The 20,599-nt window shown below is 39.5% G+C and overlaps 1 protein-coding gene and 1 long non-coding RNA gene across 3 annotated transcripts in view; both read right to left on the reverse strand.

Moving 5' to 3' along the window:
• The window catches only part of LDB3 (LIM domain binding 3), a 200,262-nt gene that overhangs the window by 112,459 nt on the left and 67,204 nt on the right, over positions 1 to 20,599 (reverse strand). For both annotated transcript variants that reach the window (XM_043518915.1, XM_043518916.1), the window contains exon 3: positions 19,547 to 19,698. In XM_043518915.1, the coding sequence (XP_043374850.1) occupies positions 19,547 to 19,698 (152 nt within the window). The remainder of the gene's footprint in view (positions 1 to 19,546; positions 19,699 to 20,599) is intronic.
• On the reverse strand, positions 373 to 15,258 carry LOC122461053. Its single transcript, XR_006282752.1, has 3 exons — positions 15,045 to 15,258; positions 13,078 to 13,080; positions 373 to 384 (listed from the first exon to the last, which is right to left on the reverse strand). It is a non-coding gene; the product is annotated as an uncharacterized LOC122461053 (long non-coding RNA).

Consider the following 20,599-nt stretch of genomic DNA (forward strand, 5'->3'; position numbering starts at 1 on the left):
TTTAGGCCTGTTGATCCCTACTGTCCATTTTATAAATGTTAAAACCAATAATCAGTCAGTAGAGCCTTAAAGTGAACTAAGAGTTATATACTTACTTTGTCAAAAATAGAAACTTTGTCTTTTTTTAAAGATTTACTATAAAGTTTAAGTTTTATTCTAGTGACACTATTGTCCAAGTTCTCAAGTACTGTATGGAGTTTTAGTTTAAAAAGCTCCGCTGACTTTAAGAGGGGTCATAAAGGCAAATCCTTCCATATCTCTTTGAATATTTCACAATAGTTTATATATTATTTCAAACATAAGTGAGGTAAATTTTGAGCTGGGCCAAGAATACCAGTTTGTGTACCTGTGCCTGCAATAAAAATACAAAACTCAACACTTGCACTAACAATTTGCATCTGCAGCTCATTGTGAATGCAAATATTGGCATTTGGATGGATAACTATTTGATTTGTAAATTATTTGTCTGTATAATGATGTATTTGGCTGGATTACAAATCAGGCAGTTATCCTTCCAAGTGTTAATGTTTGCACCCACATGATATATGGGCTCAAATTTTTCAGGCATAAACTGTGTCCGCAAAAGAGAGGCCAGCCAAATACAACTATATAAAAATGGACTCATTTTGGAATGTCTTTTCCCTGCCTTATTTCAGAAACAAGAGGGAATGCTGGGGGAGCCAAGAACATCCCACATTATGGGAGGAGATGTTATGGGAATAAAGGTGAATGGGAAGCTGTAGGGAGCTTGGGAAAGCCTGAGAGGAGAGGAACTGCTGAGGTAAACTTGGGAGATTTTTGAGTGATGATATGGATCAGGAAATACTGAAGCAGCCTCCCCACTACTCTGCTCTTGTTCCCATTAGGCTTTCTATTCCTTTTCCCAAACAGCCCATTGCCTTGTGTGTCCCTCTTTAACTATTTCCCTCTTTTCTGCTACTTATGCATCCCTCATCCTCTCTTTTGTCTCTATCTTACTGCCCCCTTCTTTTGTTTGCCATCTCTATTCCTCCTATATGGCCTCATCTTTCTTGGCAGCCAGGTCCTGGCGCAACCAACTGTAGCAGCTGCCTCTTCCTCCCCCTAGCTCCTGTGTGCTGGCTTGGATCAGCAGGAGCTGAGGATGAGAGACAGCTTAACATACCTGAAATCCCTCCACCTCAGCAACACCCAGTGGCCACGAGAAGAAACTGCAGGGGAAACTCTGCATGACAGCCCAAAAGGGCTGGGGGGAGACATGCAAAAGCTGACAAATACCAAAGGGTATCATACAAGTTACATTACACTTGGTATCCATAGTCAAGAAGCTCCTGAAAGGTCTATCTTCCAGCTCCATGGTTTCCTTTCTTGCTCTCTTCTTATTCCTTTCTGTGCCCTACTTTATTCCCAAACACTTCCTCTCCCTGCCTCTATTGGAAATGAAAGTAACCCCTGAAAAGACAGCCTCATCCCAGTAACATTTCCAACAGTTAAAGAATCATGTTCATTTTTTTCATTTTATAACTTTAGGGACAGATCCTCAACTGGTGTAAATTGGCATATGTGAACTGACTTCACTAAAGCTATGTGAACTTACACCAGTTCTACATCTAATTTTCCCAAAAGAATTATGTAGATCACATTAGGTCTGAGATGAGCTACCTTTAACATTCAATCACCAACTAGACTGTCACTTGATACATGTATTTATTTATTACAGTGTTACAAAACCTGGTGGCTTCACTATATTATCATACAAACCCCTTCTGCTTTGGTTTTCATTGCTTTGCTTTGCATCTAACCACCATGTTTTATCCAGTTCCTAACCCAAAAGGATACGTCAACCATACATCAGTCCAAGTTTACTTGAAACATTGGCTTATGATTGGACATCATCATGAATCTGATCTGAAGTTCACTTTTAACTTAAATCCAAATTAGGAGAGTTTCATTAGGCTTCTGGTTTTATTACAGAAGTTTTACATGGCTTTTCTGATTACCTATGCTAATTTAATTTGAAGAGAGTGGTATTTAGAAATGAATTACATTTTAACTACACTAAAAATGTGTGTCTTTGGGAGTGGGAATAGGGAATCTTTCTCCCCTTTGCACTCTCCCACAAATAGACATTTCCTTACACCATTATTGATCAGAGGACAATGACATTTACCTCAATCCTTCCTTTAAAATACTGGCAGAAACATTAAGATGAATAAAACTCTGCTGCTTTCAGCACAATGCTGCAAGAATTTAGGGAGACAAACATAAAATGGAGACTATTACTCTTGCAATGAGTAATGAACTAGCTAGGATGTATTTGAATGCTGTGCAGAACTCTGGTCACACTGCTATAGAAGAGGTTATCGTAGAAATTAAAGTGCGACAGCAAAGGGCAACCACAATAATATAAGCAGTCTAGGATCTCAGAGCCTGTTGCTGCATGCCCTCCAAACACACAGTCTTCACTGAAATCTTTGGTAGCTCAGCATACAGAGGGGTTGCGGAACTGGGCCCCAAATTATTAAAAAAGATTGGAGAAATTACTTCTACATTCATTATTTAGGATTATAAATGGATATTAAGAAGGAATTCAAGTAAACTATACAGAGTATGGAAAGATGTTCAGTTGGGGTAGTGCCGTATGCAACAACAATGGAACAAAAATTGTGAGCTATGGAAGGGTCACAGTTTAATGTAGGGGGAAATATTAATCTCAACCCTGCCCCCCCCCACCACAGTGATAGCAGCTAATAGAAGGAGTAAGTTAAACCATAAGCCTTTTTTGTCAGGGTCACCTTTTTGCTCAGTGTTTGTACAGAGCCTAGAACAGGGTTTGTACAGGGTCCTAGTCTATACCGGGCACTACGGTAATACAAACAAATAATTATAATGTGTGAAGAAACAGATGTAATAAGTAGGAGTGAGGATTTATAAGTATTTCAAAGAAATCATAGGGATGAGAAGCAAAAAGATCTCCCCAGTTTCCTAGTATAGGAAAATCCCCAGCAGGCACAGAACCAGTACAGCTGGCTCCTACACAGTTTCTCCTGAAAGTCCCGGCACAAGCGAGCAATTCATGACTGGCAAATAGCCTCTTGGGGCCAAAGACATCAGAGATAGATTATAGCAACCCCCACTCTGATCTAATGTAAGCTGGGCCTGGCCTCCAGAATCATGGAGTTACAAACAAACCTTAAAAGCATCTAGCCTATTTCAAAAAGGTAACATAAGGCACAAGAAAATGTAAGATCCAACTGACAGCTTTCTATGGACACACAGAAGCTATAATGCTGCGGTTCCAAAGGAATTTCTAATCACTGGCTAACAAAGATGGAATCCATTTATCCCTGTACCTCTGTATCTCATTAACTGCAGGAGCAGTGGTTAGGGTGCTCCCAGCATCTCAACAACAAATTGCATTCTTCAATATCCTGTGGCTTTTAACACAATATTTATTTAGCTGGTTTCACTCTAATTTCTACTTGGAATGTGGACGTTTCAATGTACTCTGGAGGCTTTTAGAGCATTTATCCTTGGTGTATGTGGGGCAAAAAAAGTTCACTAATGTGGATAATTATGTTATAGCTGCACTTCAGTTAATCCAGGGCCTTTGAATTCTTTCTCTGCTTCCAAAATAGAAAACATGTCAGAATTAGATCTTCATTCATTCCTCTCTTCATTGATTCTTCTAAATGTTCAAACAAGGGTAACTATTGTGTATTCCTCTGACAAAGCCAAACACAGACTGGTATTATTCTACCAAAAGAATAATTAACTATTTTCATGGTGAATTTTTAGTACTCTTGAAAAAGAGAGAAAGAGTGGTAGCTAAAAGTCATCATCATGAACATAGTCATTGTGTAAATGATGCACTTTCATCTTACTTTGCAACACCCTGCTATTCCAACCCTCAGCTGCTCTTTGCAGAGATTGCACTAACTTGACACCAGCAGCACACTTTTCACTCGTGCTCTATTTTAACTCCTATCCCCAAAGGTGCAATACTAATAATTATCTGTGCTAATTCTCCCAAACACTCAGCTGTCATGGATTTCAATATGGGTACAAGAGTGTAACTGACAATGAGATTTGGCTCATTGTCTATAACACTTGCTGTATCCTACAAGTCAACCAGCTCTTGATCTATACTAATATAGATGTCTGATGCCTTATTTTTAAATCTTATTCACCTAGCTGGGTGGGAGGAATATTATAGAGAGTTTTACTGAAATACCAGTTAAAAAACTGTGCCTGCCATTTTTGGCCAATCTCTGCCATTTTTCTTTTTTAAACCAGCAGCATTTAACTCTATTTATTCTGGCTGATTATGCTGGCAAATACCTAGGCTCCTATTTTCATCTAAATAATGCACCATTTCATCCCTAATACTGATTACATTACTTTTTTTTACTGGATCAGAAGTCAAATATATCATTCTGTAATTACTTTACACTATTCTGGAATTTTAAGACAAACCTCATCTGATTCAAATGGACAATGCACAGGTTTTGCTGAATAACTGAAAGAAAACAGACAAGTATTTTCTCACCTTATTAAATATCCACTCCTGTTGTGGCTAAGTTATTATCATTGGGGTGGACTGCAATAGGCTCCTCCTGTTAGTTAGCACCAGATGTGCAATTTGCACTTAACAGTCAATTTTGTAAGCTAATGAGTACCAATCAATGAGAAAAGGCTCTATCTTCAAAACATTGTGGCCATCTCATCTATAATAGCATTATAGGTAACATTAGCTTCCTTGCTTCAGAATGTAATCAATAACGGTTTGTCTGAAAGATTATAACTGTCATGTTAATTGAGTATGTTGTGTCAGCCCATCAACTCAAATGAGATGTACCAGTAATCCCATCATGACCTTTTCATGGTGAATGCAATGCAATGCTGTGGAACAACTTACCTGGAGATTAATTTTAAACCCATCCAGGGAATATTCTTCACAATTTATTTTTACTTCTAAAATGACATTTTGGAAAAAAAACCCAAAACAATCAAAAAGTGATGTGCACACTGAGAACTGTTCTAATACCTAAGTGGGATCTTCTGTGCAATGAAGATTTCATTGCCCTTTAAAGCCATCGCAGTTATCCATGGTTTCCTGGCTCTTCTCTGAAACTAATAAGCACATGTTCTATGCAGTATATGTAAATAGCAGCCCATTCAGATAGTAACTGAATTAAATTGCGCGTCTAAGGAAAATAAATATTCATTGCAGTGATCAGTGTTGACATTTTATTTATTTTTCCATGGAAAAAGTGCCCATTAATTTTAACTGATGAACTTTGCTATCCCAAAAGGATAACGCATAACACTGCCTTGGCAATAATCTGCCACGTAACAATGAAATATGTTATCCTCTCAATGTGGTCTAATTCAGAGGCAGTTGGATGTATAATTGGATTGAACAAGGGGGGAGGGGGAATCCAAGTGGGGAAAGGGCGTCTTGTGAGAAACTGGCAAGATTCATGAAAATTCTTTATCTGTTAGCATAGTCTGGGGGCTAGATGTGCTCTTTGTGCTTTCAAAACAGCGCAACAGCAGATACTCAGAAGAAACTTGGTGGCACCACAGGCAAACAGCTCTCTAAAACTCTAGAGTCAATTGTCAGTCTGTTTTCTGGCTAAGAAGAATAAAGTATACAGAGTGGACTGATTTAAATTAAAGTGATTTTAATAAAATTTAATCATGATTTAAATCATTGATTTTAATTGTAATTTGCTTTTGTACTTTTTACTTTTTCCTAAAGCAAAGTTGGTAACTATTAATACACGTTGACTGCAACTTTTGGGGTTCCCGAGACCTCTTACACTCGGTTCCCCAAGAATTCAGTCCAACTCCAGTCTTGTCACTCAGATTCCTTTATCTGGAGTACAGCAAAGTGCTGAATTGATCAGACCCAAGCCTAAGGGGTTAGCGTACCACATATCCAAAATTATACAGCAAACCTTTTTCTTTATATACATTTACATTTAGTATATATTGCATGACACATTTTGCTCTGTCCATTCACAGTCCGTGTAAATTTACTCTTAACCTCATCTTTGCATTCATTACTTATCTTATCCATTGTTACCTTGTCCATTGTCAAAGGTTCTCTGGGTGTTCCCCCTTATCTTAGCTGTACAGACATTCTGTTTTCAGCCTGCTGATACATTTACCTCTCTAATCTTGTCTCCCAAGAAATGAGGCCTCAACCATGTCCAATTTCTCATGTCAAGCCAAGCCCTCATTCCACTGCTTTTGTTTCTCTTTTAATATTAGCATTTGTTTTATTTGCATCATATTTTTGTTTTTTGTGCTTTCTTTTTTGAGTTAACTACTTAGGAACATATTCCCAAGACCACTGTAGTTGTAATTATTTGAACAGCTATTAATATTAGGCTAAAAGTATGAACCAGATGGTGAAGCCTACTTTATTTAGCATAGCCCACCAACGTGTAATTTACATTATAAGCTTGTTCTGCCTATAAAACACTCTTTAGTAATTTTAACTTTGCTTTTATTTTAATGACATTATAAATATGGTTCAAAATATGAAATTTTTTCTATTTATTATCACAGGAAATGTATGTGTGAAACGGAACATAGGTGAATTAAAATAACATTCTCTAGATCCATACTAGAAGTGGTTCTCTTTAGCCACCACACAACTCTTGTTATTACTACCATAGGAAGTTTTTATTTTACCAGAATTCCAGCATTTTAACCATACTGTGCAATTTGGAGAATGTTCTTCCAGAGTGAACTCACATGCCCGCAACTTTGTCTGTAAGACATTACTCCTGCACATGCAAGTGTCCTCCAGCTGCCAACAGCAGATTTATTAAACTAAGGAAGTATTATCTGTAGTTAGTGAATTTAACAGACTGTTTCTAGTCATCATGTCTTTTGAGATTTTAGAACTAGTAGATCTCATCCTCTCAGATGTAGTGTTTATTCATAGATTGAAAGAGGAAAACAAGCTTTCCTGCTTTTTCAACTCTGAATTGGTTTCTTAACTTGAATGAACTAGTCAGTGAACTGAACTAGTTGAATAAACTGAAATGAAGAAAATATTCTCCCTTCACCTGCAAAAGAGGCTCCATAACAGATCAATGGAAAATTCTTTCATACACAGTCTATATTTTCCTCAGTGTTTTGATCAGTCCAGTTCTTAATTATTTCAGTGAAGTAATTCCACTGAGAGACCATCACATGGAAGATCTAATACCTATAACCGTTCACTCACTTTTCCCTCAATATTCAGCCAAAGTTTCCTTAATTTTATTAACTTGTTGACGGCCATAATCTTTGTGTTTAAATACAAGTTTCTATGGAACTCTGAGGTGGACAGCTCTAGAGAAGGCAACTTCATTTTTTCTTTTTTTTTAAATATTTGTATTTAATTTTTCTTATGTATCATATAAATTATATCTTCTATGGCATATTTCCATAGAAAAACAAATTTATATTAATACTTAGGAGGATTTAAATAAAACTCTTAAGAACTACAATAGACAAAAGCTGAAATATGGGCATCGTCACTTTATGAATGTCTATGAATATCTTATGAACTGGTAAGTAATATGTTCTGATAGGATACATGCCCATTCCAGACTACATTAAAGTTACAGATTCCTTCATCCAAAGATTCAGAGACCCTCTACATCCTTGCCAGAAACCTAAAGATCCTCCTGTTTCCCCTTTCATTTAGGAACTACCATCTTGCTGGCCATGGAATACTGGAAGAGGCTCCCCAACCAGTGGCAAAGGATGCACTGTGGTATGACATGAGGTACTTCCCAACTTGCCATGTCTGAATTCACTGCAGCATTCTCAGTATGGGTAGCAAGGGCTTGGGTTTGGGAATCACACCCACATTCCAGAACAGTCCAATGATTCCAGGGATCCAGCTTCCTTAGTGTGAAGATTGTGGTGGGTAGTCAGAGGGCAGTGAGAACCAGGAAGAGATGAAGACAGAGTTCTGTCACTGATGAACATGTAGAACATGGGTTCCCAAGAGATGGGTTCTGATTGCTGAACAAATTTCTTGATGTTCAGGTTCAGTTTAATAGATTTAACATGTCAGATTAGAGTGGATTCATATTTCTGTTGATACAGCCCTATCATTAATCTGTTTTCTTGTACTAAAGAAGCACAGCTACTGGAAGAATACAGGAGTGGAGGGCAGAAGCTCTCAAGTACTAACATCATTTTTGATAGTCACTCCCTCTGTGGCCTTGAGCAAACTGACATCTCTCTCAGAAGAGCTGTGGCCTGCCTTCCAATATTTCTCCGTGAGAAATATACCCTTGAACTAATCTGCCTCTGCTCTCCCCTCCTTAAAATGGGGAGAATACTACTTACTTAACACCTCTATGAGAGAACTATGAGGATTAAAGTTTATGATGCACTAGGACAATGAGAAGTGCTAACTTTTATCATTACTTTTATGATTTTTGAATATATTTTTATTATATTGAATATATTCAAATTCATGTCCCAAAAAGGCTCTTCAACTTCAGAGTAGCCACAAAAATGGAATCCTGGAATGGACCAAAGCTTGGTTCCTCAGTGCTCCTTGCCATATGACTAGCTAAAGGTGAACCTGCTGGAATTATGTATGGATCGCTAACAGAATTTTTCTTCTATTTAAACCTCATAAGCAGGTATACAGCAGAATCAGCTCACTGATCTGAAGGGCTTATATGCCTTTCATGTACTTTCCACAGACTCTTAAAGACAAAACTAATGAATTTTTTTCCAGATCTCTTAATATTCCATTACAATACACTGATGCCAGTGTGGGACGATAAACTCTGGGATAGCAGAGGAGACTTTCATGGCTTACACAAGAAAAAAAACTGTAAGAAGTATTACCCTGTGGTTGTAAACAATTCATTCTTCAAGGAGGGAAAAGCAATTTACCAGATTCTGTTGATAAATTGTATATTTAGTTGCTTGGCCACACTTTGGTTCATTATGAAATATATTTAAGAGACCAAATAACCAATGTCAGTCAGAGTTACTGTGATAAGCTAATAATAATATAGTACAGAACAAAGGTTCTATATGATAGAAGCAGTCTCATGCAGCGTTTATATGCTCACTTACACATTTAAGCTACTGTTATTTATATAATGACTTTACAGGTTACACTTCTCTTTACACATCAATAAAATCCAACTCATCGGTTTGCCCCAGTTCCCTAGCTTGTTGTTCTGCTCCTTCCTTAACTATTTTGGATACTAACATTCCAGGTACTGCTCCACGGAGGTATTTCCCAGCTTATACTAAGACATAGAACAATCATATGTCTTGTCCTCCTCCTTTGGGACATTCCAGCACAGGCCTGTGAGAATAGTCCCTTTCTATTGCTACAGTAAAACAGTCATCTGTCTTGATCTTGACAGCTTCCCTATTTGCTCAAGCAAAAACTTCAGTGAACACAAGAGGTTATCGGATACTAAGCTGAAGTGCGCAGGGTTATATAAAAATCAGAGGCCAGTTTAGACTATATCAGTGCTATAATATTTGTGCTTAATGCATACTAATATATATGGTGTGCCCGCACGTATTAGTCAAGACCCTCACTGTCAAAAATGTGTACGTTATTTCCAGTCTGAATCTGTCTAGATTCAATTTAACAGCTGGTCACAGCACTGGAAAATGGAGCATGCGTCAGTATGTACACTACAATGAAACTGTTTTATCACCTTTGCTCAACTCCAGTAACACTTGTTGGAGATCAGGAGGCAGACATTTTACAAAGTATTCTGAGAACCTGTGTGAGCAGAATAAGGTGCTCTCATGTTACTGCACTTTCCAGAACTAAACCTGAGCATTTGGTGAATCCTTTCAAAGACAGTGACCTGATTCCTTGTGAGAAGACCCAAGTCCTTGTGTAGTGCTTAGATAGATAATACTGCACTTTCATGCAATGCATTTGTTGGGAGTTGGAAAAGAAACCAATTTGTATTGAATGTAAATAGATTTTTCCCATGTTTATGTTTTTCATCTATATTTTGCACACAGCAGTGCAATAAGCTTGTGGCTCTATGTCAGTGAAGCTGTCAGGCACCATCATGTACTTTAAATGCCTGATTGTACAGTTGTGGGGCTTTTTTTTTTTAAATAATTTGTTAGAACCTGATAATTACTTTCAATACTATACTAATGACAATTAAACACAAGTAAACCACAAGGATACAAAAATTGAAGCAGTAACATTTTCCTTTTACTAGTGCTCTAGGGACTTTACAGTCCCATTACAGCATTCCATACCACTGCTTATTCAAATTAGCACTGAACTTCAGTTCTATGTATTCAGCCCAGTACAGGTGTGTGAGAAACGCATTCATCTAATCATATTTATTTTACAAAAATTACGAACTTACTAAGCCATTTGCCTCAATAATAACCTGCAACACTGAGTTCCACTGTTTAATTAAACACTACGTAAAAAGCTATTTCTCCTCCCCCTCCCACACATACTCTTGTTCTCTCTATCACAAGAGAAAGTAGAGTTCAATTGCTAGGCAAAGTCCTTTACCTTCTGAATTAGAGGGAAGTTGGGGCATGGCTGGACTCTATTTTAGAAGATCCACACACATATCTTGTCCCACCTATGACCAAGTCCTTCCATCTCTGCATGCCCTGCCTCCCTGCAACCCTCTTAGACTTCGATAACATAATTTGCATTTGTGTTTATGAGCTCCATGGCAGACTAAAGAGAATGGGAAGCCAGAAAATGAAGCTGAGGCCTAATTTTCCATGCAGGGAATGGGGAAAGGAAAATTAGGGAACTCAATGTTCCTGTAACAATCAGAAAGGCCATGGACAGGTGGCACTGTGGCTGGCAGGACGGGCATGCTGCATGTGGTGTGAGGCCCTGGAAGAGGTCACATTACAGCTTGCAAAGTTCTATCCCTAAGTGGTCATGAGTAGGAAACAGCCAAGAGGGTACAAATAGCATTAGGAACTTTTTCCCCTTATGAAGAGAAAAGTTGAGCGAATCCATTTTTCCCTCCCCCCATGGAAATTCTGCAACACTGTTAATATCATTTATGCCCACCGATCTCACTGGATAGAAGTGCCGGGGGGAAAGTGCGCATGTAGGACAATGGTGTCTCTATAAGCAGCGTTGAAGGTCCATGAAATAAACCTCATCTAGCCCTGCTAGGATGCAGGAATACAGGGCTAGGAGACTATGGATGAAAATCATCGGAGGCCTCCCCAAGAAAATAATGGTCCAACGTTTTCCCAGTAACATCACAAATCCCTATGAAATATGACAATAATTAGGTATGCCATAGATTTATTGGAGTTTTGTGTTCCTGCAATTTCTTTGTTATCTCATTGCTCCAGCTACATTGACCTTGCCTCTTACAGTAAGTATCTGGTCATGAGAAATGCAGACCAGAAAAAGACTGGAAGTACCAATATTCTTTAGAGATTATTGGGATATCTGTGGAAGCACATGAATATCCACTTGAATGATGCAAAAGGGGCTTCGATCAGGGTTGGCACAACAAGTACCTTATTACAGTATTTATGATAACTGAACACTCAACAACTTGGATTAATCTAGTTGTGAAGTGAAGAAAATCTTTCACTTGTGTGTTTAGACCGAAGGAACTCAGATTCACCTTGATATAGGCAGGCAATCTAAAAGGAGAAGAGGAGTGCACTGTGTGAGGCTTGATGTTTGCAGTTTGATTTGATGTCCCACACAACTGTTTCCAGAATGCATAATTTTCCAACCACCTGCTCACACTAAAAAACCACCAGGCCTGTAAGTGTGGTAATAAAAGTAAGCGGCGGCACACTCCATCTGAGGTGCCATGTTATAAACAATGCTCATGAAACCTTCAGGGCCAATATCTACAAAAGAAAATGTCACTGCTCTTGGAGCCAAGAGCCATTTAAAAAAAATTGTCTGGGAGTGAAAATGTCTAGATTTCATATCTCGTTGCTTAAAAATGAGATTCCTCTCTTCTCTGGCATTGTAGATAGAGGAAGTGAGCAAGCTAGCTCCATTTGATCAACAGTGCTTGAACAGCAAAACAAAACTATTAATTTCCTGACATAGTTTGGGAATTTCACTACCAAGGATCATTCTCTACAGAGCAGTGTTGCTATCACGCACTACTGTCCCAAATAATCTCAATCTAGGGATAGGGCCTTTCCATCCAAAGCCCTAAAAGGCACTAACCCCATCATATTCTCATTCCATATGCAGATAATCCCTTCCCCTGCATTTACTGTAATACAGGGCAACAGAAAAATAAACTATTTAAGTAATAATTTTTAAAAAGAAATCTCCTAAGATTTCTCACCTTTAATGTACCTATCAGATTTTTTTTATGCATCCCCATTTCCACCTTTCTTTAAAGTCTTGGGGAAAAACTGGATTTCCATTTCATATCCACAGTACTAAGATTTTCCATGCTAGCCTCACTCCAAACAAGCCATGGCTAGAAGAGGGTTATGTGGAGGTATAGCCCCCAGACGTTTCAATTAACACAGGTCACTTTGCTAGTAGGTCCGAGGGGGTTTCTCCTCTCTCACTTTTGGTTCTTGGTTTGGTTGGAAACTCTCTTTACCTTCTCTTGCTGCTCAGAGAGACTTCCCCCCTTTCTCCCCTAGGTCAGTATCTCTTTTCCTTCTCCCTTAAATAAGGGCACTGGGCAATTACTTTGGCTGTGAGAATCACTTTTGGGGATATAGGATTTGCCACCGCATATCACATCAAGTCATGTATCCTATGCATTGTTGATGCATCAGAGGAATACAGAGAACTTCTGCCATGTAGCTGGCCAGTGATGTGGCGTAGCTGGAAAGGTGTGGATTCCTTTATGAACCTGGCAGTGTAAGTGCCCATCCCAAAAACGTATAGTCACAAAGAGACCATAGTCATTTCCAGGAAATAATGTGGAATGAAGGCATTGGGCCTTTAAACAGATTTAAAGAAAAGCAAAGCAAGTTCAGTCCATCTGCATTGAAAGTAGAGTCATATAATAGCCTCCAAGTAAAAGTGATTGAGCATCAGCACCACACTTCACTGAAAGCCATTGTGACCACTCTCCTTCCATGCCCCACGCTCTCTCTAGCCCACTTATTAAAAGCCACAGCTTGATTAGGGTGGTGGGAGTACATCTTGTGAAAGCAACTCTCAGAGTCCAAACAATACTTTCTGTGAATTTGGATAATACTGTTTGCAGGATCAGTGGAATGATGGATGGTAGAAACCAAACATTACACTGTCCAACAGCTGTGGAAATCTGATGGAAGAGTTTAGTAGCTAACTCTTAATCTGCTTTGTTTATCCAAACTTTAAAATCCTGATTAAGATTGGAGGGGGAAAGAATTTAATGAAATTCTTATGATCATTCATCGGTTTAAAACTGTAAGACTTTTCTTGAGCCCTAAAGGAGCATGCTAAATGGAGTGCAGTTATCTTCAGGGATTGCCAATAGGAAAGGATAAAGCTGGAACAATCACTTGACCCCTGCTATTTCAGCATTTACCAATACCACCACCTGGCAGATTAGTTCCTTCTCTTCTTAGAGAAGATGGGACAAAGCAACCATCCGTTTCTGTAGTGAAAGGGTAGCTTGTAGGAAAGGAAGTGAAATACAATCAAATTATTCTTCTACTCACCTGTGCAATTAATTCAACCTTGTAAGATTTGTTCAAAAGGAGTAATTTTTTGTTAGGTGACTAAATATCACAAATTTTTCATCACCACTAATCATATTAGAGAGTGGGAGAGTAGATTCGTACTTGGGCAAGTAAGTTTTCCATAGTGATTTCTGAAGACTGAATTAACCTTATTAACCTCGGTTATGCATGTGCTCAACTTTCAACCTTGTAAGAAATGCAGGAACCTCCAGAAAATGACCAGGCAGATTAAGGGAGCAGGAATACATATGTAAATCTTGAAAGACTCCATAGTCAATGGGATGAGGGTCGCTTAAATCCTGGATTGTGCCGAGTGAAAGCTTGGTTAGCGTATCTGACTCCAACTTCTTAGAATCATAGTACTGGAAGGGATCTCGAGAGGTCTTCTAATCCGGTCCCCTATACTCAAGGCAGGACTAAGTATTGCCTGACAGGTGTTGTCTAACTTGCTCTTAAAATTCTCCAATGATAGAGATTTCACCATCTCCCTAGGCAATTTAGTCCAGTGCTTAACTACCCTGACGGTTAGGAAGTTTTTCCTAATGTCCAACCTAAATCTCCTTTGCTGCAATTTAAGTCCATTGCTTCTTGTCCTATCCTCAAAGGTTAAGGAGAACAATTTTTCTCCCTCCTCCTTGCAACGACCTTTTATGTACTTGAAAACTGTTATCATGTTCCCCTTCAGTCTTCTCTTCTCCAGACTAAATAAACCCAATTTTTTCAATCTTCCCTCAGAGGTCATGTTTAATTATTTTTGTTGCTCTTCTCTGGACTTTCTCCAATTTGTGCGCTTCTTTCTTGAAATGTAGCGCCCAGAACAAGGATACAATGCTCTTGTTGAGGCCTAATCAGTGTGGAGGAGAGTGGAAGAATTACCTCTTGTGTCTTGCTTATAACACTCCTGCTAATACATCCCAGAATAAAGTTCGCTTTTTTTTTTTAAAGTAAGTGTTACACTGTTGACTCATATTTAGCTTGTGATCCACTATGACCCCCAGATGCCTTTCCACAGTATTACTTCCTGGACAGTCATTTCCCATTTTGTATGTGTGCAACTGATTGTTCCTTCTTAAGTGGAGGACTTTGCACTTGTTCTTATTGAATGTCATTCTATTTACTTCAAAATGATCTGGACAAACTGGAGAAATGGTCTGAATTTTAATCCTATCCTCCAAAGCACTTGCAACCCCTTCCCACTTGGTATCATCCACAAACTTTATAAGTGTACTCTCTATACCATTATCTAAACAATTGATGAAGATATTGAACAGACCTGGACCCAAAACCGATCCTTGGGGGACCCCCACTCAATATGCCCTTCCAGTCTGACTGTGAACCATTGATAACTACTCTAGGAATGGTTTTCCAACTAGTTATGCACCCACCTTATAGTAGCTCCATCTAGGCTGTATTTCCCTAGTTTGTTTATGAGAAGGTCATGTGAGACAATATCAAAAGCCTTACTAAAGGCAAGATATTCCACATCTACCATTTTCCTCCATCCACAAGATTTGTTACCCCTATCAAAGAAAGCTATTAGGTTGATTTGACACGATTTGTTCTTGACAAATCCATGCTGATTGTTACTTATCACCTCATTATCTTCTAGGAGTTTGCAAATTAATTGCTTAATTATTTCCTCCATTATCATTCCAGTACTGAAGTTAAGCTGATTTGTCTGTAATTCCCCAGGTGTCCTTATATTCCCCTTTTTATAGATTGGCACTATATTTGCTCTTTTCCAGTCCTCTGGAATTTCTCCCATGAGTTAAGACAATCTAATTTTTCTAAGTACACCTCTACCCCGTTATAACGCAACCCCATATAACGCGGGTTCGCATACAATGCGGTAAAGCTCAGACATGCTGCTCTGAGCAACATGTTAAGGGGGCTGGGCCCAGGCTGAGGGGTTGGATAAGAGGCAGAGGGTCTCGCGGTTGGTCAGGGGCTCCCCCCGGGTCTGGGGGGGGCACTTTTGGGGGCCCCACAGTCACAGAGTATTAGCGGGAGGCCAGGAGCAGCCAGCTCCACTTCCCTCACCTCAGCCCCAGCTGTGTCGCTCAGGGGAGGGGGCTTGGGGGAAGGGATCTCCCCACACTCACTGGCAGTGGCGGAAGCAGAGCAGCCTGGCCCCAGCCCGCTCCACTCCGCCAACTCCCAGCCGTGGCACTCCTCTTCCCACTGCAGGTGCGACACGGCTGGGGCCAGGGCAAGGAAAGCAGAGCAGGCTGGGGCCGCATCACTCTGCTTCCCACCGCCGGTGAGTGCAGAGGGCATCCTTTTCCCAACCTCCCCACACTCACCGGTGGCAGAAGCGGAGCAGCCCAGCCCCAGCCCACTCCACTCCACTCCACCAGCTCCCAGCCACGGCGCTCTGCTTCCCACCGCCAGTGAGTACGGGGGACATCCTTCCCCCAACCTTCCCGCACTCACTGGCGGCGGAAAGCGGAGCACCGCGGCTGGGAAGTGGCAGAGTGGAGCGGGCTGGGGCCTTGTTGCTTCACTTCCCGCCACTGCTGGTGAGTGCCTGTCAGGGGGCAGGGGGTGTGGATAGGGGTCGGAACAGTCAGGGGACAGGGAGCAGAGGGGTTGGGTAGGGGACTGTGTTATATCGGGGTAGCGGTGTAATGTTTAACTTATTCTTTCCCTATTTTAGCCTCAGACCATACCTCATTTTCACTGGCATTCAGTATGTTAGACATCCACTTGACACTAAATTCATGTGTGTCCGTAAATCTGCTTAGATACCAGACTCTACTATAAAAGGTCTGCATTGGTTTCACACTCTTTGTTCATCATTTCTTTTTTTCTGAAGGGTCTAACAAGGCAGAAGGAGCCACCACCTTTCACTGACGGCCAACATCAAGAGGCAACAGAACAAAAGGAAATTTAGTGAAAAAAATCATTCAGAGCAAGAGCATCTGTAAAAGATAAAATTTTGTGAATATAGAAGCTGCTAGAATTTTTTGTGATTAATAAAAGCTCACTGCAACATTAGCTCTTTCCTGTTCACAAACTGGATCTTGATTAACATGAATATATTAATCTATGCAAATACATTTCAGCCTATATAGTACTCTGAAACTGTTTGCTCTGACTACTCACAGTGAGAGACTGGTCATGTGTGTCACATGATATGGGGTTTTTTAGCTGTGAATGGATACATAAATTTTTTAAAAAAATAATAGAACAAATAACAATAAAGTACTATTGGTTTGAGAACATCATAGTTCTATTAAGAGTTTTTAGACAAATCTATTTTATACTAAAATATCTGAAGTTTTCAGGATTTTACAAATATTTTAACAAACACTGGCATTTGCTTGACCTGTCAAACAAGGAACAAGATAGCCACATGAGTAACAGCAGAGCAAACTCACATACATGAATACAAGACTCTTTAGTAACTATCTGTGTTCAACAAATTGATAGTTTTGCATTAAACACATCCAAGATACATGGAGAACACTAAGTTGTGACATCACATACCATTAACATTCATGTTTCACAACCATTTTCTGAGGTTTTTCTACAAAATTGTTTTATTACTCATGAAAATAAGATACATTTATGTCCTTCATAACAAATTAGTTAAATCGGCCAGTTTTTGTAAGAAGTTAGCATTGTTTTGATGTCTATTCTATCCTTTTTCTGCTAAGGCTTCCAACAAAGGTGCTAGCTGTGTTGGTGGGTTTGTGATATGGATACTCTTTGAAGCAATCTGAGAACATCTACTCCTTTAGCAGAAATCAAAATATTGTTACATTTCCACACTAGTGAAATAAATTTTAAAAAAAGGTTAATATTTATTGTACTTTTCACGGCTATTAAAAAGTAGGGTAAAAAGTACTGCAGATGGTTGGAAAAAAATACACGTACACAATAATGCCAAGAAAAAGAAAAGGAAACATTGCTTGTCCTGAATGAACTTGAGGTCTAAAAAGGTGACTACTATTCAAGAGATTTAAACCCTCAGCAAGAAACATGAGAATCCAGTAGAAGAAGAGAAACTTTTTTATTGGAAGGATTTCCCTCAAAAGGCAAAGAATAATCCAAAATCCTATTCTAAAAAACACAAAACAAATCTGTGTGAAATCCATTCACATCCACGACAGCAGCACAATGAAACCCTTAGTGAGCTAGGGCTAGAAGTTATACACTTGCACATGTTTAGCATTGGAGAAGACCAGGTGGGAATTCACTTGTACAAATACATAGACCCTCCTGGATCTAGTCTACAAGGGGCTAGCATTAGTTTGGGAGCCCAGGGGGCTGGTGATGAAATAAAATTAGTCTTATCAATTTATTGGTTTGCAACTTGACCCGAAGTCCACTGATGTCAATGGAAATCCATTAATTTCAGTGGGCTTTGTATCAGGCCTTTGGTTTTGCCCTTTATTAATTTTGGCTGAGTCCCCTTCCTGCGGACCTTAGAGACACACATCCACATTACATGGAGTGATGGAAATAACTCTATATGCCCCTCTACCTGATGTATTGAGATTTGGAGTGAAGAGAAATTAATAAAACAGATGGACTGTAACCTTTTTCAGACTTCCTTAGGCTATTTTCATTATTAAATGTAACTCTCTCTTTTCCGGTCCACATTTGATACAATGTACCTTGTAAAGAGCAACTGACATCACATGAAAACCTAAGACGTATTCTATACATTAGGAACTCTCTCCTAGTGCCTTTTCTTTTCATTTACTTATTTTATGCATTAACAGGAACATCTGCTTAAAAAAGTGGAAGTTTCAGGGAATTTAGCCACTCGTCATCTATTAGAATCCCCTGTACTGCTTTGAAAACTTCAACCCAGGATCTGTGTCCCTTAGCAGTTAGTCTGCTCCTGGTGATAACTGGCTTAACTATTCAATGGCACAACAGAGCCTTTGTTATGTTCTCAGCACATAACACATTGTACACATTTACAATTTACACATTGTAACCTGCCCAAAGATTGCTTCCTCTGATTTATACAAAGTATTCCCTCCAAGATGCAATACAATGTAAGTAGCAGTTACTTTGCCTCCTATCATTACACAGCTTTAAAATATTAACACAGGTATTTAGAAAGTTTTCTAATTAAATCTAATCACACTGTCAAAGAAGGTTACTGAATTTTAGAACAAGGCTCTCAAAAATGAAATATCTCTTATGCAGTGCAAGGAAGCAATACCAGCCAGGAGGAATCAAGAGATCTATCATGTGGCATGATTCTGTGCTCTCCAGGGTAAGGCAGCTTCTTCCCCATCTCTGTGAGGGAGATTCTCCTCCCCACAATTGTACTGGCTCCCAGTCCTGTGCTCAGACCACACCTTTCTCAGATGAAGCTAGGCTCCACCCTCACCCACAATCCTGCTGCTACCAGAAGAAAGAAGGATCAGGCCACTAGTAGTCATCATTCAAGGGACCTGATGCAAATGTCTGGTAGGATTTTCACCTTGTTCTTCATCTGAAGTCATAATCCTCCATTTGAGGGGACCATTTCCACAGCAGACATTCATGATGTCAACGAACAAAATAGTTTAACGCCAGCCAGGTAATAAGCAAGAACAAAATCAATTATAAGCAGAATTGCTTTGGAACAGGATGCTTTTAAAAATTTCCCAGGGGGCTGAGAACGCATTAGCATACCTTTGTATTCAATGGGATAAATTCCACCCAGGCTAGCACACTGTGAAACCCCACTGATTTCAGTAAGGTTGTACATGGTGTAAATCAGAGCAGAATTTGACCCTTCATCTCACTCTTATGTCCAAATCTTCACAGATTCTTGAAGAAAACCTAACAGACAAAACTCTGATGTTTATCACTCCCTCGGTCTATCACTTTCCCAGAACAATTCTGCGGCTCATGCGGATATTTACTTATCTCAACATACTTTTGAAGGGTAAGGCTCAGGTTGTAGCTGGCTGATTTGATCTTGTTCTGGGCCTCTAAGTGGGTCATGCCATCTGTGTTGACTCCATCAATGGCTACCACAAAGTCCCCCTGGTTCATGTGTGACTGGGCTGCTTTGCCGCCAGGGGTGATCTGTGAGAGAGAAAAGAAAAACAGACTTTATTCTTTGTGTGAAATGGTTTCAGAGAACAAGTCCAGTCCAGAGTTATTATGGGAGGGGTTTATTCCTCACCCTCGTCGATCCCTGCAAATAATGACACTAATGGAAGCTAGACAGACAGGGTGAAATTCATCTTCTTCAGAAGTCCAACACAAGGTCTTTATTTCACTTCAGCCCTATTTTGGGCTTAAGTGGTTCATATAACTTGTGTTGGCCCCTCTAACCAGGGACAAACTTCATCCTCAATTAACGGAGAGTAGATCCCCCTGCATTTTCTGTATATATTGAAAATTCCCATTTAACCCAAGATGGATGTTACTCATCAGGTTCAGATAACTGTCAGGTTATTTATAAAAAGTTGTCTAAAGCAATTAAAATATTTTTTAACATCAGCCTGGATTTTGCCCAAGCGAACTACACTGGTTTACACCAGCTTAAGATCTAGTCCATTATAAATACACAGTTAGATTCAAAAGTATTTCTCACCACTGAAAGGCATGTTCTACCATCTCCCTTGCATGGAGAGAGTGCAGGAAGTTCACCTATTGTGTAATAAACATCAGAATTGGATTTGTTTCTACATGTTGCTCGAAAGTGCATTTATTTTCACATCCGAAGTTGCTTTAAATTTTATGGTTATTTATTATTATGTGTATTGCAGTTAGGAGTGCCTACAGGCCCCAATCAGGATCAAGCTCCACTATGCCTGGTGCAGAACATATTAATAAATTTGTTTTCACTCTTTCCCTTATCACCGAATTTTCCCAAAAATCAATTTTATTGGTTTGAACTGGGAACTGTGGAGGAGTGCCCTTTGGATGAAGGTACACACCCACAAATGGTCAATTCCATCCGTAGTCTAGGAACACTCTT

This window comes from Dermochelys coriacea, chromosome 7 (assembly GCF_009764565.3).
Source record: "Dermochelys coriacea isolate rDerCor1 chromosome 7, rDerCor1.pri.v4, whole genome shotgun sequence".
NCBI lineage: Eukaryota > Metazoa > Chordata > Testudines > Dermochelyidae > Dermochelys > Dermochelys coriacea.